The sequence below is a fragment of the Orbicella franksi genome, chromosome 1 (genome assembly GCF_964199315.1).
Source record: "Orbicella franksi chromosome 1, jaOrbFran1.1, whole genome shotgun sequence".
NCBI classification, from domain to species: Eukaryota; Metazoa; Cnidaria; class Anthozoa; order Scleractinia; family Merulinidae; genus Orbicella; species Orbicella franksi.
The window spans coordinates 4194442-4217926 of NC_138145.1; the positions used below are offsets into that span (position 1 = coordinate 4194442).

At 40.3% G+C, this 23485-nt stretch overlaps 1 protein-coding gene across 1 annotated transcript in view; it reads right to left on the reverse strand.

Annotated features, from left to right (window-relative positions):
- Positions 1–1170: 1170 nt before the first annotated feature.
- The window catches only part of LOC145486244 (uncharacterized), a 29889-nt gene continuing 7574 nt past the window's right edge, over positions 1171–23485 (reverse strand). Inside the window, exons 2-8 of the mRNA XM_081464870.1 lie at positions 12857–14044; positions 9714–12043; positions 8776–8812; positions 7989–8306; positions 6916–7191; positions 5953–6246; positions 1171–5091 (exon numbers count right to left, since the gene is read on the reverse strand). Coding sequence (XP_081320996.1) covers positions 5051–5091; positions 5953–6246; positions 6916–7191; positions 7989–8306; positions 8776–8812; positions 9714–12043; positions 12857–14044 — 4484 coding nt within the window. The 3' untranslated portion in view covers positions 1171–5050. The remainder of the gene's footprint in view (positions 5092–5952; positions 6247–6915; positions 7192–7988; positions 8307–8775; positions 8813–9713; positions 12044–12856; positions 14045–23485) is intronic.

Genomic DNA, 23485 nt, shown 5'->3' on the forward strand with positions numbered 1-23485 from the left:
GAGAATCAAAATTATTACTAACGAGTGTGACTTCCACAGGAAGGTTTAACAATGCAAACGCACTGACCACTGAGAAACTCAATTGGAGGGTCCAACATATAGGTTTGGCAGGGTGGAGGAAGAGAGTAAAACTGCGTGATGGCAGGATTTTAATGGCGAAGTGCGGGTTAGAAATACTTTGGCGGGAGTGGGCTTTGCTCATCTTGACAGGTAAGATGCGGGAGAGTTCTAAATTTGACGGGGGAATGAGGGATGAAAATCAGAAAAATCTCTCGTTACCGGAAAGTTAAGCGAAGAACTACGACTCTAACCAGGTGGATCGGGATAAACATCCTGACTGGCGCGGGATGGTGGAATTAAACTGAAACAGTGGCCCGATACGTGATTGAAAAAGTCGATGTTGGACCCTCCTTTAGCGGTTTGTGTTAACACGTGTACTTAAAACAGGGAACGGTGAAAGGCAAAAATTCCGACAAACTAGACACCGACTGTTGAGGACCGTTACGTCAACATGTTTTATGGAAAGTATACAGTAACTGTCACGGAAAGTCCATTCGAAATCCAAGGTACAGTGACAAAATTTTGGTTCCTCAGCTGCTGCTTTTGTGAAATGAAGTTCATTCAAACAGAAATTATGTTCAGTAAAATAAACGAAAAAAACAACACGACCTTGTGATGCTAACCAACAACAAATTAGTGATTTCTTCTTTATTGATCCTTGTGACACTGCTAGTTGTTTGCAGGTTATATTGCTGTGTATGGCCAATTAAAACAGCAACTAATCTTTGTCGTCATTTTCAAGGCTATTGTTATCTTGCAACAATACTGTACCTTCAAAGGGTCACGTGCTCATAGTGTATCTCCCCATTTTAATTTTGCTCAGCCCGGCCGCGCTCGTTTGCTCGCTGGATTGCTCGATCTCCCCACCTGCAAAAAGGATAGGAAGCGTCTGCTACGCAGGCTTTCACAGTGTGAATCAATTCTATGGAGGGCTCCTGAAAACCACTCATCAAAAGTGTAGTTTATGGATAAAAATAGTTCATTAACGGAAACGATAGTCATTTTTCTTAAAACGGCTGAGGGATCTTCTTTAGAGACAAAAGAAAATTTGATATGTAGACACAAATTTCCTTGGATCAGTTTTCGATATTAATGTATGTTACTAGCACTACACCCATATTCCCATTCAAATTTACAGAATGGTCTACCAACCCATGCTGTGAAATGAAGATTATCTGGTGGAAAGAAACTTTATGTTACTATTAGCTAAAGCAGCTTATAGCACTAAGCATGGCAAGTTGTCCCTTCACCACCTTGATGAACGCGTTGGTGATCATAGCGGTAAAAACAAGACCTGGCAGCATCTTGTTAGCCTGTCTGGCTGGGACAGACCTTTTGGTGGGAGTTGATGCTCAACCGAGTTTCATAATGGTAGAGATTTTTGTCTTGGATGGCTCATCACCAGCTGATTACTGCTGCTACTTAGCGGTTGCTTTAAGAATGTCCTTCATTCCTCCTCAGCATAGCTGCCCCATCTGGCTTTAATCTGTATATTCTAGTTACGTTTATGTTTAGTGGTATACCATGGAGCTAAGAAAATAGAGAGGTTAACAGTCGGTGTACAAAATAAATCATAAGTCTGCGTGTAAACCATTTTGTGGACAATGTATATAAATCTTGGCAGTTGAAAGGTGGCAAAAGCTAGTTCGGTTGAATTGTGCGGTTTAGAGTACATAAAGTTATTCTTTCGCAAACTTTCATTCACAAAATAATAATAATGATAATGATAATGACAATGACAATGACAATGGCAATGGCAATGATAATGATAATGATAATGATAATGATAATGATAATGACAATGACAATGATAATGGCAATGGCAATGGCATTGGCGATGGCAATGGCAATGATAATGATAATGTGTCCTTAACCATCTCGGCAGAAATTCATTTCTTACTGGATAACTCTGATGCACTTCCTCAGAAAAGTAAAGACAATATTTTTGCAAAACTCGTAAGTTTATTTAAAGTAGAAACAACTTAGGCCTGTTTACAGGGCGAGAGGGTTACCCTAGCAAGCGGGTTACCCTAGCACTCACACATTTCCTCTTTTTTTCTTTGTCGTGTTTACAAGGCAGCTAGGGTTACACAGGTAGGCGGGCTACCCTATCTGCGTGCTAGGGTTACCCTGGCAGGTTGGTTAACTTTTTCCCTTGTAAACACTCCAGGTAGGGTCAACCCGCCTACCCGGGTTAACTTTCTAATTGTTTCCAGACCCTTTGAGTGTATCTGCGCATTAAGTTGTCCCGGTTTGTAGGGTTACCGTACTTGTGAAATTTCGCTTGTAAACCCGGGCTATCCTTTGCCCTCCAGCTAGGGTTAACCCGCTTTCTAGGGCAACACTCCCTCCTTGTAAACAGGCCCTTAATGTAATTAGCAAGCATGGGTAATCGCTTGAATTAAACATTTGCACCACGGTTCATATTTGAAAATTCCCTCGAAATTGCACAAGCCTTCGTACGAGAGCAATTTAAAAGAATTTTAAATGTGATATGGCTCGAGCTTTGGTACTATTACCATTTTGTTCTATGACTTAAACTACGAACGCCAGCGCACAAATTTGCTCTAAAGATGTTCAAATTAAAAATTAATGATAAATTTGTCTGTGTCACCCCATCACGATGAAATACTTTCTACACTACCCATATTTGAAGGTCCTTCATTGTCTATTTCGCAATAGCCTTTTGCCTCTGTTTCAAAACGAGTCTGGATGCGAAACAATTAACAAAGAACAGACCTTTTCAAAGTTTCTGACGCCATCTTATTAAGGCGAACTCGGCAAAAATTACAGTAAATGTATCGGGAAAATGAAGAATCTAGCTGTATTTTTGAATGTAAAACTAAAGATATCAGGCAAATTAACTCGCTAGAGCAGCCATAATTATAGTTTTCATTTTTCCATTCATTTCTCTGTAAAACCGAGTCGCAATTTGCGGGAAAATTTAGAAACATTTGTATGAAAAATTAGAAGTGCAATTTCTCGCATCATAACAAATATATGTCCTTGAAATTTGACCAAAAAAACTTTCTGATGGGTATCTCCTCTTTGTAACTCATAAAATACTCAGAAAGTCAATCACTCTAGACTTAACGGGCATCGAACTTTTAACCGTTTTCCAATATATTTATACTGCAGTTTTTGGTGTGTTTGTCCCCCAAGCAAGATGGTGTCAGAAACCGTGAAAAGGGCTTTTGTGTTTCACTAACCCGAGCATTTACATGCAAATCAAATTTAGTTAATTATATTTCACCATAAAAGCTTCCGACGACTCCTAATGTGAGATTTAGGCGAAAGGCAATTTGGAAAAGGCCTAATATAATACAGGCATTATTCAGAAAGAGGAAGAGACAGCTTTCCCCGAAAATGTATCCAAATTATTTAAACAAGCGACTTTTATCAACATCCTTTCATAAAATATTCAATAAAGGAAAGAAAAAAACTAGAATTGGTGGAAGGCTGACCAAATAAGTTCACAAATTCACTCAGATGTTTTCTACTAAAAATCTACTTCATGTATATATTTCACTCAGTTTATAGTTGATTGGCTATTCATGTTTTTTTTACAATTCTACAATTGAAAACTAGTATCGTTCCTTACCAGAATTTCCGTAAGAATTCTGGTATTATCAAGGGTTTTCGCGTCAACGGCAAACCGCAAACGGCAGTTTCAGGTTAGGCGTTTGCATGAACCCGTTTAAAATTTATGGCCTCTACCGGTTTAACTACAAAAACATGAAAGAATTATCTCACTTGAAGAGGCCACCATATTGAATTTCCCGACCATGACAACTGTTTGATTTTGAAATGGCAACTAAGAGACCTATTTGCACTCGTTTGCTGAAAATTTCATTTAAACATGCACTAAAAAGACTGCTTTACATAACTTTCTTATCGCTACGTGGCATAAACAGAAATTTCAGGATAAAAAACTTTCAGGTAAATCACTTACGTGAAAACCTTCTTCTCGGTGTTAAAAAACCGCCTTAAGAACTCCGAAGGTGACCGCATCGCTTGGTCACGTGACTTCTAGCGGTTTGCCGTTTGAGCTGAGGGTTCCGCTGAAAACCGTCGGGCTAAATGTCACTCACTCACTCATCCTCATCGAGCCCATGAGGACTCTTGAGGTCACCAATGTCTTAGTTTTACTTGAAAATAGCAACGAGTGTTCGTCTACATTGATTTATACGCTGCTCCCAAGGTTAACACTCCTATGAAGTAATTCTAAAAATTATGTACTATAATGTTGTTTTCCGCCTATGACGCGACCCTTAAGCAGGTTTTTTTTGTTTTGGTTTTTCCTCTGAAGAAAATCGTTTTGAAGACGATTGTTTCTTTTCTCAAGAATTATCGATGCATTTAAACATTACTTATAGAGCAATAGATAGCTTTATCTTATACAGGAAATACAAAGTATCCTTTATTTTAAAATAGCTTGAACATTAAGCCTCCATTGGCGCTAGTCTAGCTACTTAACTCATGTAGACTAAGTCAAAATGCATACAGTGTGTCAAAAATAATCACACCATCGAGGACGTCCCTACTTAATACAAACAATCTAACTACTACGATAAAAATGCGATAAAATACAATTAAAAAAAAGTGCAGTTTAAAGCTGAAAGACTGCAACTCAGCATAACTGCTCCTATAGAACTTTACTACTTTTTATAATCATTCAAGGTTAGGTCATGATATTCCAGGCGTTTCTGTTACATACCTTCAAACTTGTGTTATAATCGATTGAAACCTACATGTGCGTACGTATTTGATTCAAACCATGAACATGCCATGAACGCCAAAGCAAGCGCTACCCAACCCTTTTAATTGAACAACGACGCACAGGAGGACGTTTCTGTGGATACCTTTCTTATTCAGTCAGCAGCCTTTCACTCAGACTCCGCCTGATAATCTTTGGTCTTGCCTTTATTAGTTCTGTAGAGCTTTCTTGTTTCCTTGGCTGAGGTATTCTTGAACACTTTGGGTGACGTATTCAATGACTCTCATCAACAGCTTGCTTAGCGGCTGTAGTTTCTTGAAAATACAAACAAAACGGAAAATTATCAAAGACGGAACACAGAACGACTCATAAGATGAGGTGTGATGCACAATTCATCGGTATATCAGACAAAAAAAGCCATGATTGCCAAGCTTTTCAATCATTCCAGAAACCTCATGTCAGCCAGACAAATTAACCTATTCAGTCACTCTGGCGCGTTTGTTTAACTGTAAGAATAATGAAGTGCAGTTTGACTTACAGAACCAAAGGTCTTTTCGCTTTACAGAAAAAGTAGTGTTAATCCGGTTTTTTAAAGTAATGAAGCAGATTAATGGTTGAGCAGTATAATGACAAAAACAGTAACTCCACACACACGAAGTGGCAGATAATTTAAAGCTACTGAGTGAAAGCCAATAAAGATACAGCAATCAGCCAAACACGATGTATTTTAATAAACATTAACATGTATTACTCAGTTTTGTGTGGAAAGAGATCAGTTCAGGTAAATACCGCGAGAGTTGAACGTTTTTCCATAGGGAGCAGACATAACCTGAACCAGAGGTAAATCCTTCCGCTCAGAACCTAACTGGGATAGAAGTTACTGAAAAACTGAGTGTAAAAACGTCGTACAAACACAACCGTTGATGGTTTTTAGGTTTTAAGCCATTAAATCGTTAAAAGGATTCATAAAAAATAACTTCAATGAATCTCTTCTGCGATAAAGTGGCTATTTTGAATTCTATTGTTTCAAATAACTATTATGGGATGCTCAGGGGCAAATTATTATGTATTTGCCCCCTAAGCATCCCATAATAATGCCGGAAAGGTCCATTAGATGCAACTGTTGCCATCGTTATATTTTCATCATTTTATTACAAATCCTAAATAATTCTTACCGCCGATGAATTTTCTTAACGCATTCACAACATCAAGTCGTTTCATCTTTATCAGGGTTTGGATTAGCTGCTTCAGTGTAAGGTCTGGATTAACTTGAACGATGTATTCCATGAGCTTTTTGGTTGGGCTTGGAATCCCTTTTGGCTTCAATTCATCGCATTCATTCCTAGAGATACCAAGCCTCCGGGCAAAATGTAGCCAGTTTTTCAAACCCGGTGTTTCTTTGTCTAATAAGATGGCTACGTTATCCAAAAGGTCTAAGTCCTCAAGGAGAGAGGTAATTGTACTATCCTCTACGAAAAGAAACAAAGAAAAGAAAAAATACATATTAAAAAAGTAAACAAAATGACTCACAAATGGCTTGTTCTTCAAAAACTTTCCTCTGACCGTTAACCCTTGAATGGGGACGACTAGAGGCAAGCAACAATTCTTTTGAAGTTGGCCAACCCACGAGTGAGGTCCAGTGGTCAGCCTGCTTGCAGGCTCGACCTCGACGGGGTAGAGTTAATTCTCTAATATCCAGCTATGTTAATACAAGTGCTTCGTGGACCTTAACTACCCTAATTACCCATCAACTACTCCCTCTGGCTTTGCAGCTGACGTAGTTGGTTAATAGAGGGTCAAAGAATCCGAGTATGTTCATTTTGTCAGGATATTTAGACAACAATTGATAAAATAATCATGTCTTGGTAAGACCAAAACCATCATCAGACTAAAATGTGCATAAAGGGTAGGTCTTAATTGCATTCTTATTTGTGTCAACAGACACTACAACCAATCGCAACTGCTAACGACCAGACCAATCAGGCGGACAACTACAGACGTATTGTCATTGTCTGACTATTTTGATCCCGAAGTTGACTACTTCTCTAGTCGGTCAAATGTAAGGCAGAGACATCCTACAGACTAAAAAACACATTTTACAAAGCTCACCAGTAAGCTAAATTAAAAAATAGTTCTACCTGAAAGCTTGTTTACTACGACGCAAACATCTTGTCTTTGCATATCTTCCAAGGCGGTTTTCATTTCTTTTACAGTCAGCTCAGGTTTCCTTTTTTCAATAATGTTTAGGACAGTTTTCGCACAGCTGGAAGATGTACTAATTTGTTGCAGCGTCTCATGTGGAATGTCCATCGTTTGACCTAGAGCTTTCCACTTCTTGTAGTGGTCCAGCTGTAGACAAATGCTCTCAAAGGTTTCTGCTTGGTCAGCCCGAAAGTCTCTTACCGTTGCAGTAGCTGTAAAATTAAAATACCAGTAGTCACCACAACAAGACTGACTTAAAGCACCCCGGACTGTCTTGTCGAACAGAGTTCTTATCTATATACATCATTTTTTCTACATATTACAACTTTTCAGTTAAATTCTGATACAACTTCTGTATTTTCAATATTTTAAAATAATTAGTGATGTGAACAGAGTGAGCTTGCGTGACCTGTAGTTTACGAGTCTTAAAAAAGAAAATTAATCAAGCAGACCGTCTCGGCTTAAGTCTGGATTTCAGAGTTTTATTGCAAAGGACTTCAAAGGAAATTTCAAGAAAACATTTGAAATGACTTCTTATATGCGATATAGTCTCGCTGTAAAAAGGGAATATGATAAAATAAAAAAATAAGAATAGAATATGTCAAGCCTCCTCCACCACCTCCTCTTCCTTCTCCTACTGACACTTCCGTAGCTACTACTGCTGTTACAAATTGCACAAATAAAAACATATTTTACTCCTAACCACTGCCTGTGCTAACTAAGCTACCATATCGCTGCTCCAAAGGTCATCTCACAAACTTGAATCAACCAAAGGGTAAGCTCTAACTTCAACCACACCATAAGTGTAGCAAATGCTGTGAGATAAATTCAAACTAACGCATAACAAGAACGCTTCTAAAAAACGTTGTCATCATGTTTCAAAAGTGTTTTCAATAACCTCAGTGTTAAAGCGTAATTTCGCTGCGTCTAAATTCAGGCAGAATATCGTACAGTGGAACACATTTCTTAAAATATGCACTGTTATCAGAGGGAAAATATGAAAACTCACCAGACAAACTACACTGTTCCAACATCTTCACAAGATCATTTCTTACTATGTCGCTGAGGGCATCTTTGAACGTTTGCACTGAGAAGTAAGGGTCACGGCCTTCTTGAAATTCCAACATGTTTTTACTGGGGCTATTCTCAGGATTGTGTTGGCACCTGATCACAGTCTCTTCGGAAACTTTAAATTCTTCAGCGAGATGTAACCAATACTGGGTGGAAGGTACATCTTGGTTACCATGACAGATTGGTCGGTCCAGTCGACGAGCAAACGCATCCATAACATGGATGTTGCTTACAACTGCGTCTTTCACATGAACGTCTGTGAGAAAAATAATAGCTAATTTCAAGCATCAAATTAACCACAGTTAGAAATGATTGAATGGGAGAAAAGGACAACATAATTGTATTTTAGTCACAAAGTTTTTGAATCAAGAAACCTTTCTAAAAAAAACTTATCCATGCATTACTAGCATACTTGATGTCGAAGTTCTCATAGGCTATGCTGAAACTTAAAGACACTAGTTTGTGGTCTCTCCAGAGTTTAAGGTCACAAAGTGTGAAAAAAGCCGACATGCTGTTGATGAATCAGATGATGTACTGGAAGCATGCCAACCAAACTAAGTCAACTCCGGCAAGCCATATTTAGTACTTGGTAAAGTAGAACAATGCTTTTTCAACCAAACAAGGTGTTAGGGAAGTGAAAAACGTAGTGAGGAATAAACAAAAGCTCATATATATTCATTGATTAAAAGCTACCATCGTAATTGAACAGTAGAAAAAACGGTCACCTCCAAAATAAAGCATGAATTTGTCAATACCCTGTTCCTGTGAAATTAGAAGAAAAAGATTAATTAGGAAAAAATAACCCAGCGGGCAATGCGACAGGTTAGCTAAAACTCGACGCATGAAGCCACACTTGTAACTTGTAAATCTGCTTGTGTGTGTATATTGATGTTTCAAGTATCTTTGTTAGGCATCAGATAGAAAACAAATCATTCGCCCAAGTTCTATTTTATTGGCGTTGGGTGACTGGCTGGAGGAGATTTCAAACCTTACAACACTTTATTCAATGTACAAAACAAATGTTGCTCAAGTGTAGTGAATGGGAGAAGTTTTAGGAGTAGGTTCTTTTTTGTCTGCTTATAAAATGCACAGCCAGGTATGGTGTATTATAATAACTGCCTGTTACGTAATGTCCAAAGCTTTAGGGGATTGGTTACAGCCCAACCCTCTGTCCATTTCGAGATGGCACTCTAGTATATGTGGCCAGTCTAAACTATTACCTGGGAATTTGACTTACTGTTGATAGAATTATTTGCTTTAGCTTCTGCTTGACTTAATTGACATTATCTCTCATTAGTATATACCACACAAGTACAATAGTGTTTTCCGCGCATTCTGATTGGGTAGCTTGCGGGTGAATAGCAAGTACTATCACCTCTGAGCGAACGGAGAAAAACAAAATGGTTTCCTGTTTCGCTTCGGTTACCGAGGAGCAAATTTTATCGACTGACTATTCAACTTGTGTGATACATACTAAAACAGTTATTTACATTAGTGTCGGTGAAAGTGGTGGATATTTACCTCCACATCGGTAAATAATGGTTAATTATTGTATGCAAAGTAATGTATTCAAAAAAATTATTTCTGGTTTGGTTAATTAAAAATGGGTAAATTAAAAAGAAAACCGAAATCAATCCTTTGAAACGAAACATTAATACATTACCATCCATGCAAATTCAAACCAAGGTACAAACGTCTCCACAGGAACTCGAGTATCTTCAGCAAAGGCATCCTTGGTGCAAAATTGTTCTTTTTGTAAATCAAACTCAGACCAGAAGTGAAGGCACTCTTCTTTGTCACAACGATTCATGTCATGCCGGCGACAGCAGCTGACTGAACCCTGCTTACAACAGATTGGACAAAGGACAGAAAATTCATATTCCATGGAACTCAACCAAACGAACTCTGCGCACATTCCTCGTAGCATGGATTCTAGTTGGCTTCGCACCATAAGGCCAATATTCACAGCTGTGGTGTCACTTTTAGTGTCTGCATTTTTGTGAACCACAATCTCAATAGAAGATGAACGACAGACCAGGATGACTGAGTAGCCTTCCGTGGAATGAACAGGAAATCTGGCAAAATTCTGGTACATGTCCTTGTGCAATGGTCTGAACTTTTCTTTGGTACACCACTGAAGGAACTTTACTACCAATCGTGGAAACAAGCCCAGAGGCACTTGAACATACATGCATTCTTCACAAGATCTGGCATTTGGGTTACCATAAGGAAAGCTCAAGGGATGACGCTGTTTAAATCTTATGAAAAGAGGAGGAAAGATGGCAGAAGCAAGAAGCTTGGTGGCATTATCATCTGGAGGACACATCAGCATGGATGGCACGAGGTATTGCTTGCTCTTGTCCTCTGTAGGCCAGTGACATAACAAGCTAAACTTCTCCATGATATGAATGAGGCTCTCGACTGTGTTTTCTTTGGTTTCTTCCTTGAGAAAGGGTTGCCACACTATTTGCAAGAGTTGATCATCCAGGATACCTTCATTCTCAAGCTTTTTCCACAGTTCCTCAAACTGCTCATCATTAGCTGCGGGGTCATAGCGTTTGATGGTTATTACTCTCTTGAACAGATCGATCAACCACGGAAGGTCTAAAATCACCATTCTCTCTAACTCTGGGGTGCCATCAAAATGAACCAAGATTCTCTGGTCATGCAAAAAGTTCAGCAAAGTATGAAACTCTTGATCATCACCAATTTGACACTCTTCACTGGCAACTCTCCATGCTTCATCAAGAGAAATGAATGGCTGACCGCTGTCACTTTTGGATTTAAGTGCATCCTCAAATCTTAACCACTTGATTGGAATGATTCTCTCCATTTGTGGGAGCTCCTTTGCAACTGCAAGTACTTCTTTCCTCAAGCGCTTGACTTCTAGGCATTCATCTGTACTGCCAGACTTTGTGTTGTCCACAGTAAAGAACTTTTTCGTGAGATGTTCTCGATATGGGTTGGCCTGATCCGACAAAGAGCCATATATTTCACTGGCCAGCTCTGAGGCATGAGGACACTTGTCAGCATGGGTGCACACTAAGATAACTGGAGGCAGCATGTTTGGCAATTTCTTAGAGCGGCTAAACTCTGTCAGTGAAGGGTTCTTGCTTTGACCTACCATAGAGGAGACTGAGGACAACCAGAAGAGCAGGTAGTCTTCATTTGTCTTTCTGCAGAAATGGTCCTTTTTCTGCTTGAAAACGCCTTGCTTTACAATGGGAGGGGCTCTGTCACGTGGATTTCTACTAAGGTCGTACACCAGGATATAAATTGCGTTAGAAGTCAGGAAGAGTGGGTGGGTGACATAGTAAACTGATTGTCCGCCAAAATCCCAAAGAATTGAATACACTTTGTCTTCATCTTTCCTTTCAGACTGCAGAAGTAATTTTTCGACACATGCCGCTGTTGTATCTGGCACTTCTTGCTCAAAAAGTTCCTCCTTTCGTTTCTTCTCATCAAGTTTCGGAGACCAGCTGCTAACCAACGATCCTGAAGTTTTTGATTGTTCTAAATTCTGTTCACCAAGCTCATTGTTCTCCTGTGCTGGGGAATCAATGTCAAGGTTGTACTCTTCATATTCCGCTTGCAGAGCGTTCGAAGACGGAGCCTTTCCTGTATTTTGTTCATCTACAAATTCAGAGACAATTTGATGGCTTCCGTCACCTTGCAAATCAGCCACCATGCATTGGGCTATTCGGTGTGGAAGCGAAACAGCAGAATCGGAATCTTGTTCCAGCTTTCTCTCCCCTGTGCTCCAAATCTCAGTTGTTACACTGAAATAAGAAGGATCTCTTTCTATTCCGTTAGTGCTGTCTTCCTCATGGTTGAAGTGCTGCCCTCTCAAAGACTTCTTTAAGCTGGTCTTTCCAGTTCGATCCTGTCCAATCAACATGATTGGCACCCTCATTACACGGGTCTTGCCCTGTTCAAGAGCCTTGTTATAAGCTTTGACGGCTAAGGGACCTCTGGCAAGAATCTCTGTAGGGACTGAATCATCATGTTCCAGTTAACAATATTATAATGCATTGGTATGCATTGCAAGCATATTGAACGTATCCCAGCCTAACATGACATGTTGTTGATGTGTTCATAAGATTATGCTCTGAAAGTTACCTTTTTCTGTTAGGCATAATCTTTGCCACTAGAAAAAAGTCTTCTTGATTCTGCCTAGTTTCAATTCAGTACAACGTCCTACAGAATGCGGATTACAAAAATTTAAAAGCCATTTACGACCGAAGTGGCCGGTGCATGTGGTGCAGCCATTATATTTTTTGTGTGTAAAATTGTGACTTGTTCTTCAACACTGTCTGACATACAAGTAGCAGTGCATCTGAATGTCATTATGCGAACTGTCCAGTCAGAAACTATCCAACATGCTGTTCCTCAACAATAACTCATATACTCTAACAAAGGGTATCATAAGGGGTTAATGGTGTTTTGGACATCTATTCTTAAATAGAACATATATAATCCCCAAAAGCTTTAAGGAAGAGTCATGCCACTGAAGGCTCAGTTGCTGTTGAATTTAGTCATGGTTCAGGACAATTAAATTCTATCGAAGCCAAGGCCTTCAAAACATGGTTGTAAGCCACTTAATTACTCTTGCGTCTATATTTTAACAGAGACAATGTAAAATGGAAATTTGTGGCATACACATATCAAAACGTTTGGCAAAGTTATGCTGTCGATGACACCGATGCTTACCAATGTTTCAGGGTTTTTGTCGTGGGTGTCTAGACTAAACTAGTGTGATAGTTGACAGCCACAATGCATTGGGCTATTCGGTGTGGAAGCACTTACCATGTTTGTTAATCATTTTCTCCACCAGCTCATTGCATTGATCTTTCCAGTTAAATCTATCCATGTATTCTTTCCTGAGTTGCTCTGCTTCCAAAGCACGGACGGTTGGGTCTTTTGCTCTCACTGCCTTAATCTTGTCAGCCCACACCTGAGGATTATCAGACTCCACGACATGGTTTGCTCCAGAGGACAACATCTTCAGGGCCATAGCAAGTCCAGAATTTCTGCTAACAAGAACGGGTATATTGGCAGAAATGGCATAAAGACCGCTCAATCCAAAACCCTCAAACCTGGAAGGCATGATGACAACATCAGCATCAACAATACACTTGGCCCAATGTGCAGTGGTGCCCACACATGACTTTATAGTGAACTGATTCCAATCCAGGCTTCTGGCCTGGAGTATGGTTTGCAGGTCTGTAGAATCACTGCCAGGTCTTGAAACAAAAAGGAGGTGATAAGACTTGTCCTGCAATGATAAGATTGCTTCAACAGCAATGTCACAACCTTTGGCATTGAAATACCCGGCAGAATTTGCCGCATCAATTAATACACAAAATTTGTCACGATTTTCATGGATTTTATGGACACTTTTCCCATTTTGGTGTAATTCTGGAAAAATTGCTGGCGTTAGACAGATGACACTGGTATCTTTTCCAGAGTAGTGCAGCGCAAACCTGTAGGCTTCAGCTACTTTGGGGCCAATCGTAACAACAATATCCGCCTTCTCACACAATTCTATCTGCCTCTGATGTTCCTCTTCAGCTGTACGTGCAATAGATATGCCCATCGCATCAAAGAATTTCACAACTTCTGCCCAGATGGTATGCGCAACATGAATCCATTTGCAGTTTTTGGCCTTGCAAATTTTCTCAGCTTGTTCTCGTAGTTCAGGTGTAAAAGAGTGCATTATCAGATAGTCCATTTCAGCATTGTCAGGAGGAAAATTCAACAGCTCACTTGGCAAATTTCCCTTGGTATTCTCATCTTCGAGAAGTTCAATACTTGATTCAAGTTCAGACCGTCTATAGGTATCTTTGGGCACAAATCCTCTAAATCTGAGTCTTGCATCCCTGGCTAAGGTAAGTGCTAACAATCTATTTATAGTTGTATTCCACGCCCGATCATCTCCTGCCATGATAACCTCAACTTTTGATCCACTTTGCCTAGGCCCTGATGTTGATCCCACTGAAACGAAAACGCATTTCTAAATAAATTGGGACATAAGCTCTAGTGATTCAGTGTTACAGTGCCCACTGCTGAAGGAAAAAAAAATCCCACCACATTATTAATTATACAGCTCTCTAAGCTGTCTGATTGTAAAGTTCTCCAGAATGGAAACAGATCAGATTGACAATTGAGCCTAAACGTTGTAACGACTAGGTGGCAACTGAAAAACAAAGATTACATTCTACTAGTACGTGCTGGTGATGTGCAGGGAAAAGGTGATCTTTGCTAAGGTCATCGTTATACATACTTTTGCCGCATTAGCCTTTGACTAGGTGTTTCCACAATGGCCAAAGAAGAGTTAACTGAAAATGTCATGAGCTGGTGGAACTCAGAATTTCAGCTCTAATTTTGTGAAACCAGGAGCCATAATCGGGGACGGAGACCATAAGCGCGCGCCATTTCTAGTATTGTGGCTGTCCCTATGATATGGGACAATTTGCCATTTTAGAACAAATTGCGCCATCACGTGCGGTACACGGGCGTACATGCCGCGAGGATTTTTGCGCATGTAGCGAGAGGGAAATGGCGTCCGAAATTCCCGAAATTTTTTATGCTTTTGGCCCACAACCCAATACGTTTATGTCTGTTGGAATTTTGCCTAAGTATTTTCGTCGTTAGCTGCTCTAACTTGAGTGAAGTAAGACAATGTCGAATTTAGGTATGTCCCACTTTATATGGCTAGTGCTGAAACCAGGAACGGTGGAACGCCGGATCACAGGAATACTTAAACCCGGAACGCCGGAATACCGTAAGACCAGGAATACTAAAACCCGGAAGGCATGAAAAATCCTAAATGCCGTATTAATAAAACCGGGAAAACAAAATTACTAAAACCAGGAACACATAAGAAACCCTAACGCCGGATTACTAAACCGAGAATACTAAAACACATGATTCGAGCTAAAGAAATTGTGCACGATTAAGTGGCCTTTCCCAGCCAAAATATAATTATGATAATGTATCTACTGCAGTCAGGTGTGCGTTAATCCGGGGGGGGGGGAGGAGGAGGGCGAAACCAAAAGAAAAACGTCGGGAATGCTGTTCGGAAAATTTGTTCAACGTTTCAACTCCTTCTTCAAAGTCTTTCGTGGTAAAAAGGTCGTCGGGTTCCAAGGTATAGCACTTCACCAATCGATTCTATTTTCATTCCTCAAACAACTTACACGACCATATTTAAGCAATAGACCACTCTTGCTATGGGTTTACTAGCGCAATAAACCACGCGGGATGTTGGGAGAACGCGAGAAAAGCTTGTAAATCACTCTCCTAACGGTTCGTGATTTACAAGCTTTTCGAGTGTTCTCCCAACATCTCAAGTGGTTTATTGCGCCGGTAAACCCATGGAAAAAGTCTGTCAATGAGAGGAAAATTTTTTGTACTTTCGTGATCAAGTTGCTTATTCTCATCAAATTCATGAGAGGACGCGACAAACCAATCACAGCGACTGAAAGAATGAAAGCATAGACTCGGCGCTGGACACGAGATCCGCAGAGCAAAGCGACGAAAACATTTCAGGATAAGAAATTTTTAAGAAAGGAAAGGAAACGGTTATCGGTGAAAGGCAAAAAGTGTATTAACTCAAAAGTATTATGTCGGGGAAATGCAGGGATTCGTAGGTGGAATCGGTCATCACGAAAATAAAAGGCTGTTCGAAAAGTGCGCGAGAAGTCCAAACGATAACTTTCGAAAGTTTTGCGATTGGAAGGTTAGTAACAGTGTGTTTCTCTCTGTATTTTGCTAAATATATGAAATAATGTATGGAATGTGGAAATCAAATTCATTTATCGTGTTATGCATGCATGCATAAAGTTTAAACTCAAAATTTCTGATAGAAAGAAATCTTTTCCTTGCTTTTTTGACAACCCAAATTGATCAGTCAAACCCAGCTGACTTTGTCCTCCACAGACCGTGGAAAGCACCGAAATGAGTGTTTAAAACTTCCTTAATCTTAATCTCAAGCGTCACCGGAGTCGGCGTAAAAGTTTTGCCGTGGCAAAAATAAAAAGCTTTATATGACGACCAACTTCTGGTCCTGTTTTTCCATGCAAAGTTTCATGTATATGTTGAATGAAAAGATATTTGTGTCATTGATATCTCAGCCAGTGGAAGGCAAAACTGTTTATTATATTTGTCATCGCTAGAGTTCCGAGTTGTCTAGTTCCCGCGTAGAGCTGCCATAGATCGGGAACCGTGGTTTACTGGTACAATAGAACATAGCTTTAGCAACTCTATTGACCAATCAGAGCGTGCGTACTATCTCAGTTATTTTATAAAGTTTTATAAGCTGTTGATTTCGGCACTGCATTTTCTATACTTTTCTTGTCATCCTTCACGCTTATCGGTTGCCAAAATCTCTTGAACGACTTTGTTGCGGTATATATCCTGACTGAACGACAACTTGAAAATGCTGAACTGAACAGCGCGATGAAATTACGAATTAATTGCGGATATTTTGTCAGACAGTTTCCTAACTCAAATGGCCTTGCAACCTACAAGAGAAAGCAGAATCTGCGATTTTGTATTGACGAATAATAGCGATATGGTTTGTGACGTCGAAGTTGTTGAACCAATTTCGGACCATAAGATCATTACTTTTAGTATGAACGTTTATTCTTATCATCGGATATCATCTGAAAGAGAGTTTTATGACTTCAACAAGGCTGACTGGTCATTCTTAAATGAGTTGTTCGAACACATCCAATGACACTATGCGTTTCTTTCCAAAGTTAAAGTGCCTATGAAGTAAAAAATAATTGCTGCTGATTTGAAAGGCTTTTCAAAGTGAAGAAGAATGGCGTTTTCGTTTTTGGAATATCTTTTTTCGTTTTAAAGATATTCACGTTTTTGTATTATAAGTGATGACGTCATAGGTGGTTCCACTAAAACAGTTCAACACTCAATCAAGAAAATCTCTAGAAATATTAAAACAGTGTTCTTTAAACTTGGCACCAGAAATGTACATCACAAAAGAAACAAAATAACACCCGTTGTGCCGTCGCCATGACAACAGCTATGCTGCTGGTCCTGTTTTAATTAAAACCAACATTACCAGATTTTATCTTAAACAAGGATCATCCACTCCCAACAATCTAATGGGGAGAGTTAAGACAACATGGGAATCATGTGTGTTCCGAGCAAGACCCTCTGTCCCTTTTCGAAGGGTTGCAAATTGGCATATTTTGTTTTTCACAGAAAGAGACTGGAGCCAAAAGTGTTGCCATGGCAACAACACAAAAGGTGTCATTCTGTTTCTTTTGTGATGCACATTTGTGGTGCCAAGTTTGAAGAACACTGCTCCAATATTTCTAGAGATATTCTTGATTCAGTGTTTTACTGTTCAAATGGAACCACCTCTGACGTCATCACTTTCCTCATTTGCATAATACAAAAACGTAAATATCTCTAGAACGAAAAAAGATATTGCAAAAAGGAAAACACCCTTCTTCTTTACTTTGAAAAGCCTTTCAAATAAGCATCACTTATTTTTTACTTCATAGGCACTTTAAATGTTAAATGTTGGATTTTTATAGTGGTTGATGCACCTAACTACTAGAACTACTAGAAGGTTTTTAGGCGCATGCCACTTAAACTGAAAGAAAGAAATATTTCAAATAAACATAATAGCCCTAAAAATCCCAAATGGCGAGAGGCAGACCAGTTGGCTATTTACAAGCATGACCGAGGAGTTGAACTAGGGTCTACCGAGAAACAACTCCAGCTTATAGTGGTCAGAGCGGGACTTGAACCCGAGACCTTGAAGTCCGGGGCCCTAACCACTCGGCCACGCTGCCTCCGTACCTCCACTGATATGAATGAAGTTTTGAGTGCGTGGACGAACCTATTTTTTACTGCCGTCGATGAGCGTATCCCAAAAAAGAGGAAGAAGAAAATTCGCCGGGACCCATGGATTTCTCTTGATATAATTAAACTTGTACAGAAAAAGAAACGATTATACACCGAATGCAAATATGGCGGACCGCTCGGTTGGCGCCCGGGACGAGTCGCATGCAAGCGAGGCTAGTGAGGCTTTGATGTTTTGTTTTGACAGAAAAGTGTTGCATCGTCGTCGATCTGGTCTGTTTTTGTTTCGCCCTCCCTATAAGTTGTTGTGTTCCTGAATGCCACCAGAAGGAATTGAAATCTTCCACAGCAGAGAAAGTGTTTTTTTTTTTCGTTTCCGCGGTCGCCTCTCAGGGATAACAGACGAAGGTAAGTAGTTTACGATCGCCGAAGGAACTGTTAAAGTTTGTTCGTTCAGGCTGGAAGATCTTAGAAAATGTGTAAGCGACCGCATTTAGCTCCAAGTCGTTTTCATTTGGCTCAAAGTATTCACTGGATACAACGATGGGGGCAGTTGAAGTTCATTCGCTTGGTTATTACACCGTAGTATTTGTTTCGTGCGATTCCGTGCGAGTGGACGCGAAGTCAACTTCTTCCTTTGAGACAAAGGATGTTTTTCAAGAGGACCTTTTCTTTACTTTGGGGGAGGTACTGGCCATGTAAATCGTGTTGGAACACCACCAGACACCACATAAGCTCGTCATTTAAACGATTTTTCTAAGATCTTCTAATGTGAAATGTAGCGAACAAACTTTAGTTCCTGCGGCGACCGTGAACTCCTTTCCTTCGTCTCAACGAATTGCATTGATCCACTATTTTCCCTAAGCTTAAGAGGCGAACGGTGGAAAATTTAGATCCCTTCTCGTGGCGTTCAGAAACACAGCAGCTCGTAGCCACAGCTAAATAAAACAGACCAGATCGACGACAAAGCAAGACTTTTCTGGGAAGCATTGTCAAAACAAAACATCAAAGTCTCACTAGCCTCGCTTTCATGCAACTCGTCCCGGGCGCCGACCGAGTGGTCCGCCATATTTGCATTCGGTGTATACAAAAGGGCCCAGCATAGTAATAATGATGAGTCGTGGTACAATTACAAAAAGGCAAGTAGTCTGTTGAAGAAATTAAAGAATGCAAAAAGGCCCACTGGAAGTACCTAAACAGCTTGGCAAATGATATGCACAATAGAAACGAACACAAGCTTTTTTGGAACTATGTGTAGTCTAGGCGTAAATTTAAAGGATATGACCTGCTTGTCATAAAATAAGACACTGGCAACATGTTAACGGTGGTTAAGGTGACATCCCTGTGTGCACGAATGAATATTTTGCTTCAGTATTTACAACAGAAAACTTTGAAAACTTTCCCACATTTGGTCAAGTTATCAAAGACACGGATCTTAGTCTTCTGCGCTGTTCACCTAAGGACGTTAGCAAGATTTTAAGTGAGTTGAAAACGCGTAAATCTCCTGGACCGGACCCTGAGTATTCATTCCACGACCTTAACGAAATGCGCTCGTACTCTGGCTCAATCACTTAATGCGTCCCTTGCATCAGGCATTTTACCGAGCAACTGGAATTTGGCTGATATCACTCCTTTGCATAAGAAAGGTGCTAAGAATGTTCGCGAGAACTACCGCCCTATCTAACTAACTTTCGTTGTGTGCAAATTGTGTGAAATAATAGTTAGACAGCATCTTGTTCAGTGCGGGATATCTAATGAGATCTTCATTTCAGAGCAATTTGGCTTCCTAAAAGGGAAATCCTGTCTGTCGCAGCTATTATCTCCGTTTCATGATTTGGCAGGTGAGAGAATTAAAGCCTTTGGCTCGGTGCCACATGAACGGCTTTTGATCAATACTCGAACATATGGTATTTGAGGACCACTCTTGTCTTGGCTTAGATGCTTCCTCACCAATGGATACCAGCGAGGCCTTGCACTGCGGGGACACTACTCAACTTGGACCTCCATTTAATCCAGTGCACCACGGGGAACTGTGCTAGAACCCGTTGTATCTCTTATTTATTTTATATTAATGATATCTCAAGAAAAAATTCGTCATACACAAAACTATTTGCAGAAGATATGAAGGTGTACAGGGCACTGAGGTATGCTAAGGAGGATATGGAAGAACTACAGAAAGATCTAGGAACCATGAATGGCAACTGAAATTTAACACTGATAAATGCGAATGTATTTCGAAAAAGGCTGATAATTCAAGCCCTCAATACCTTTTATGTGGTAACCAGTTGAAAGCTGTATCTGAAGTCAACGACCTTAGAATTTACATTATTTCAAACCTGCCATGGAGCTTGCGAGTCACCAAATGTGCAAATGAGGCAAACAGTGTACCTGGATTTATAAGACGAACAGTGAGTCCCAAAAATCCTGAATTGTTTTCTTAACTTTATAAGAGCCTACTACCTCAGGTCCGATACCGGAGTATTGTTCTCCAGTTTGGTGTCCGCACCTCAAAAAGGACTTAAGCACCTTGGAGAAAGTACAATGTAGAGCATCCAAATGCGCCCTTAGATGTATTGTGAGAGACATGTCCTAATACGAAGAGCTGCAGGTTCTTGTAGTGGACCACATATTTTCTTCCTCCAGCGTCAGCACTACCTTCTCGCTCTTCGTTGGGTTCAATTGCAAGTCTTCCACCAAACGCTTTTAGTAAACTGACATCAACTCCTTTTGACCTTTTTCTCCAGCGAAAGTGGATAGCTGTTGTGCTCCTCGCGCAGCTCTTTAGGATACTCCAGGTACACTTCTAGTATCCACCACTTCTGAGAATTTTCTTTCTTTTGTGTTATTTTTTCTTCATGACACAGAAGATATCTTACAGACTTTGCTATCCGGAAAACTTCAATCATTCTCATCAAATACCTCAGTCGGAGAAGATGCTGATTATTGCAAATCGTGGGATGGTACAGAAATCGAGGAGCAACTTCCTTAGAACTTACGGTTAGAACTATTATTATGCTTGTCATACAAACCTTTTTTATTTGACATGCACCTCAACTGGAAGCCTAAACGACCAATTTTGTCAAGTTTTTAATGCTAAGAGCTTTTGACCCGTAAATTCTGTTCAACTACGGAATGTTTTAATAGTTCCGACTCTTTTGAACCGAAAACTGGAAGAATATTTCGCTCCTGTTCGAAGTCGGCATTACAAATCTGTCAAAATACCTGTGTGTTTCACGGAGTTCACTTCTAATAGCACTTGTCGTGATGAAATAATAATTGTGTCGCCGCCTTTTGATCTGAATGCGAAGTTTAAGGCCAGGACGATTTGACTTGTATTTCTCTTATTATGTAATTTGTGATAATCGGTATTGACATAAATTAATGTTTTGCCGACACGGAACAGAGAACCGGGTGGGAGAGTAGTTCGCGAAGGCTCATGGGTAGTACGTTTGTAAAAAGAGACGGTTGAGAAACTTGTGACATTCTACGGTCAGCTTTGCCACTAGCACTTTCCCATAAGGTTTATTTTTATTGTGTAATTAGCGTTATGTGATTTGTTTTTTTTCATTCTGTTGTTTATAGGTCAACCTTAAAACCCCAAAGGTGGCGCCACTACATTTGGTCGGGAGTACACGGTCCCTATTTTTCCTAACAAGAGGTTTTTGGGGTTTACGTGTCCGGCTTTGGCGCATTTAGGACGTTACTTGATGTATCTCTTATCCACTTTGTTGTAAGCTTATTGTCGCAAATAAAACATATCTTGGGCCTGCCTGACCAACGCGCCCATGCCTCAACCTTTCAGTGTGTTCGGTTGTGTAATGAAGGCAAAATGTTGCTTTAGTACGTCGTTGTTTAGTAAATAAGCCTGTGGTTAAGGAGGGTCCACAATAGGGTTCTCAGATCCCGCTTTCCCGTCCATTTTTCCTGTTAATCCCGCCATCTCGCTCTTTTTAGCCTGGAGATCCCGATCCCGCCTACTTTACAAAGACGTTTCTGCGTTAATGATTAATTTGTCACATTAATAATTAGTTTAATTATTAACACAGAAACTTTTTAAAAATATATATCGCATAAAATATCAAAAAAGAATTCAATGGGTAGCAGATAAGTAAGCACAAATAATTCTAACGTCTCTTTCTGTAAACGGTTTACTCTTTTGTTTTCTTTTGTTCACGTATCAGTAAAAGAAAAAGATTGTTCATTCCAATATTCAAGAGATGGCCCATAAACGCACTTGACAGTTTCTTTTAAAGCTTTCGGCGGCTTCACTTTCCTTGAAATCTGGGCTCAGAACTTTTCTTTCCGAATGAAGGCATCCCTGCTCGAACATCCTTTTCGTAATGTATGGTGACGGAATTTCGTAATGCCGCTACTTCGTTCGGGAAATCACTATCACCGCCATTCGGTGAGGCTATCCTGGCCAAAACAAGCCATGCGCTCTGGAAAAGGTCGAAAGAGTAGAAAAAGGAGAGAGGATCGGGGGGATTACAGACCCAAACATCGAAAATGTCGGAATGGACAGATGTCATTGATGTCAGAGGTCAACGCAAATGATAGCCTGCGTAGCTTGCAGAGATGCCAACCTCTGGAGATCTAAAATCTGGAGATTTTTTTTGCCAGACACCACCCCTGCTTACCCCCCTACCTCCGCCAAAAAAATCTACAACCCTCCCCTAAAATGACCCCCTCCCTCCCCAACCCATTGTAAATCTTACTATCACTCACAAAATGGTACGCAGGGGCGGGAAATTAGCGGGAAAACCAGGAGGCTTTTGTCGTGGTTTGTTATTGGTTAAAAAGAGATCCAATCAGACATTCGTTTTATGGCCGATATAAATAAGAAAGCCTTTGTTTATTTTCTGTCGACGTGTGGTTGAAAGTCAACGATGCAAAAACATGCATTAAGAAACGGTAAAACAAGTTGAAAAACACGAGGTTGTATCAATTTATGGATACGATTTCAGCCTTAGTGGAGCAAGGTCTTTGAAAGGTTCAAAGTCATCTTTTATCGGGGAGATTTGGTGACCCGTACGGGAGACCGGGAGATTCGTACCCGGGAGACTCCCGGATAATCCAGGAGAGTTGGCATGTATGAGCTTGGCGGTTTAAGGATTTTTTTTAACGCGGCTTTGGCGCTCGTTATTGCGGCTTCGCCGCTTAAAAACCGCCAAGCTACGCAGGCTACTCAAATGATCGCAATAGGACTCAAAGACCTCATACAGTCTCATGATACTAACGTAGTCAAGCGATAATGGATACGTTTAACAGAACCTGACAGGGTACAGAGCCGTTAATTTTTATTCATTACTTGAAACCTGACACAGCTATACGCACAAAAGGTTCGTTTCTGCCAAATTGTGGTTTTTGCGCTGGTCAATAACAATTTTATGAGGTCACGTAGGAATTGAAATCTCGTATCCCGCTCTGTTCCCCTTGCGAATCCCGCATCGCAACCCCATAAAAAACATGAAATCCCGCTCCCACTCGTAATTGTAATTCCCGCTTCCCGCCCCTGTTTTCAGCTTAAATCCCAAATATCACGGCGAAAAAAAGCCAAATCCCGCATCCCGCCAAACCTATTGGGAACCCTCGTTAAGT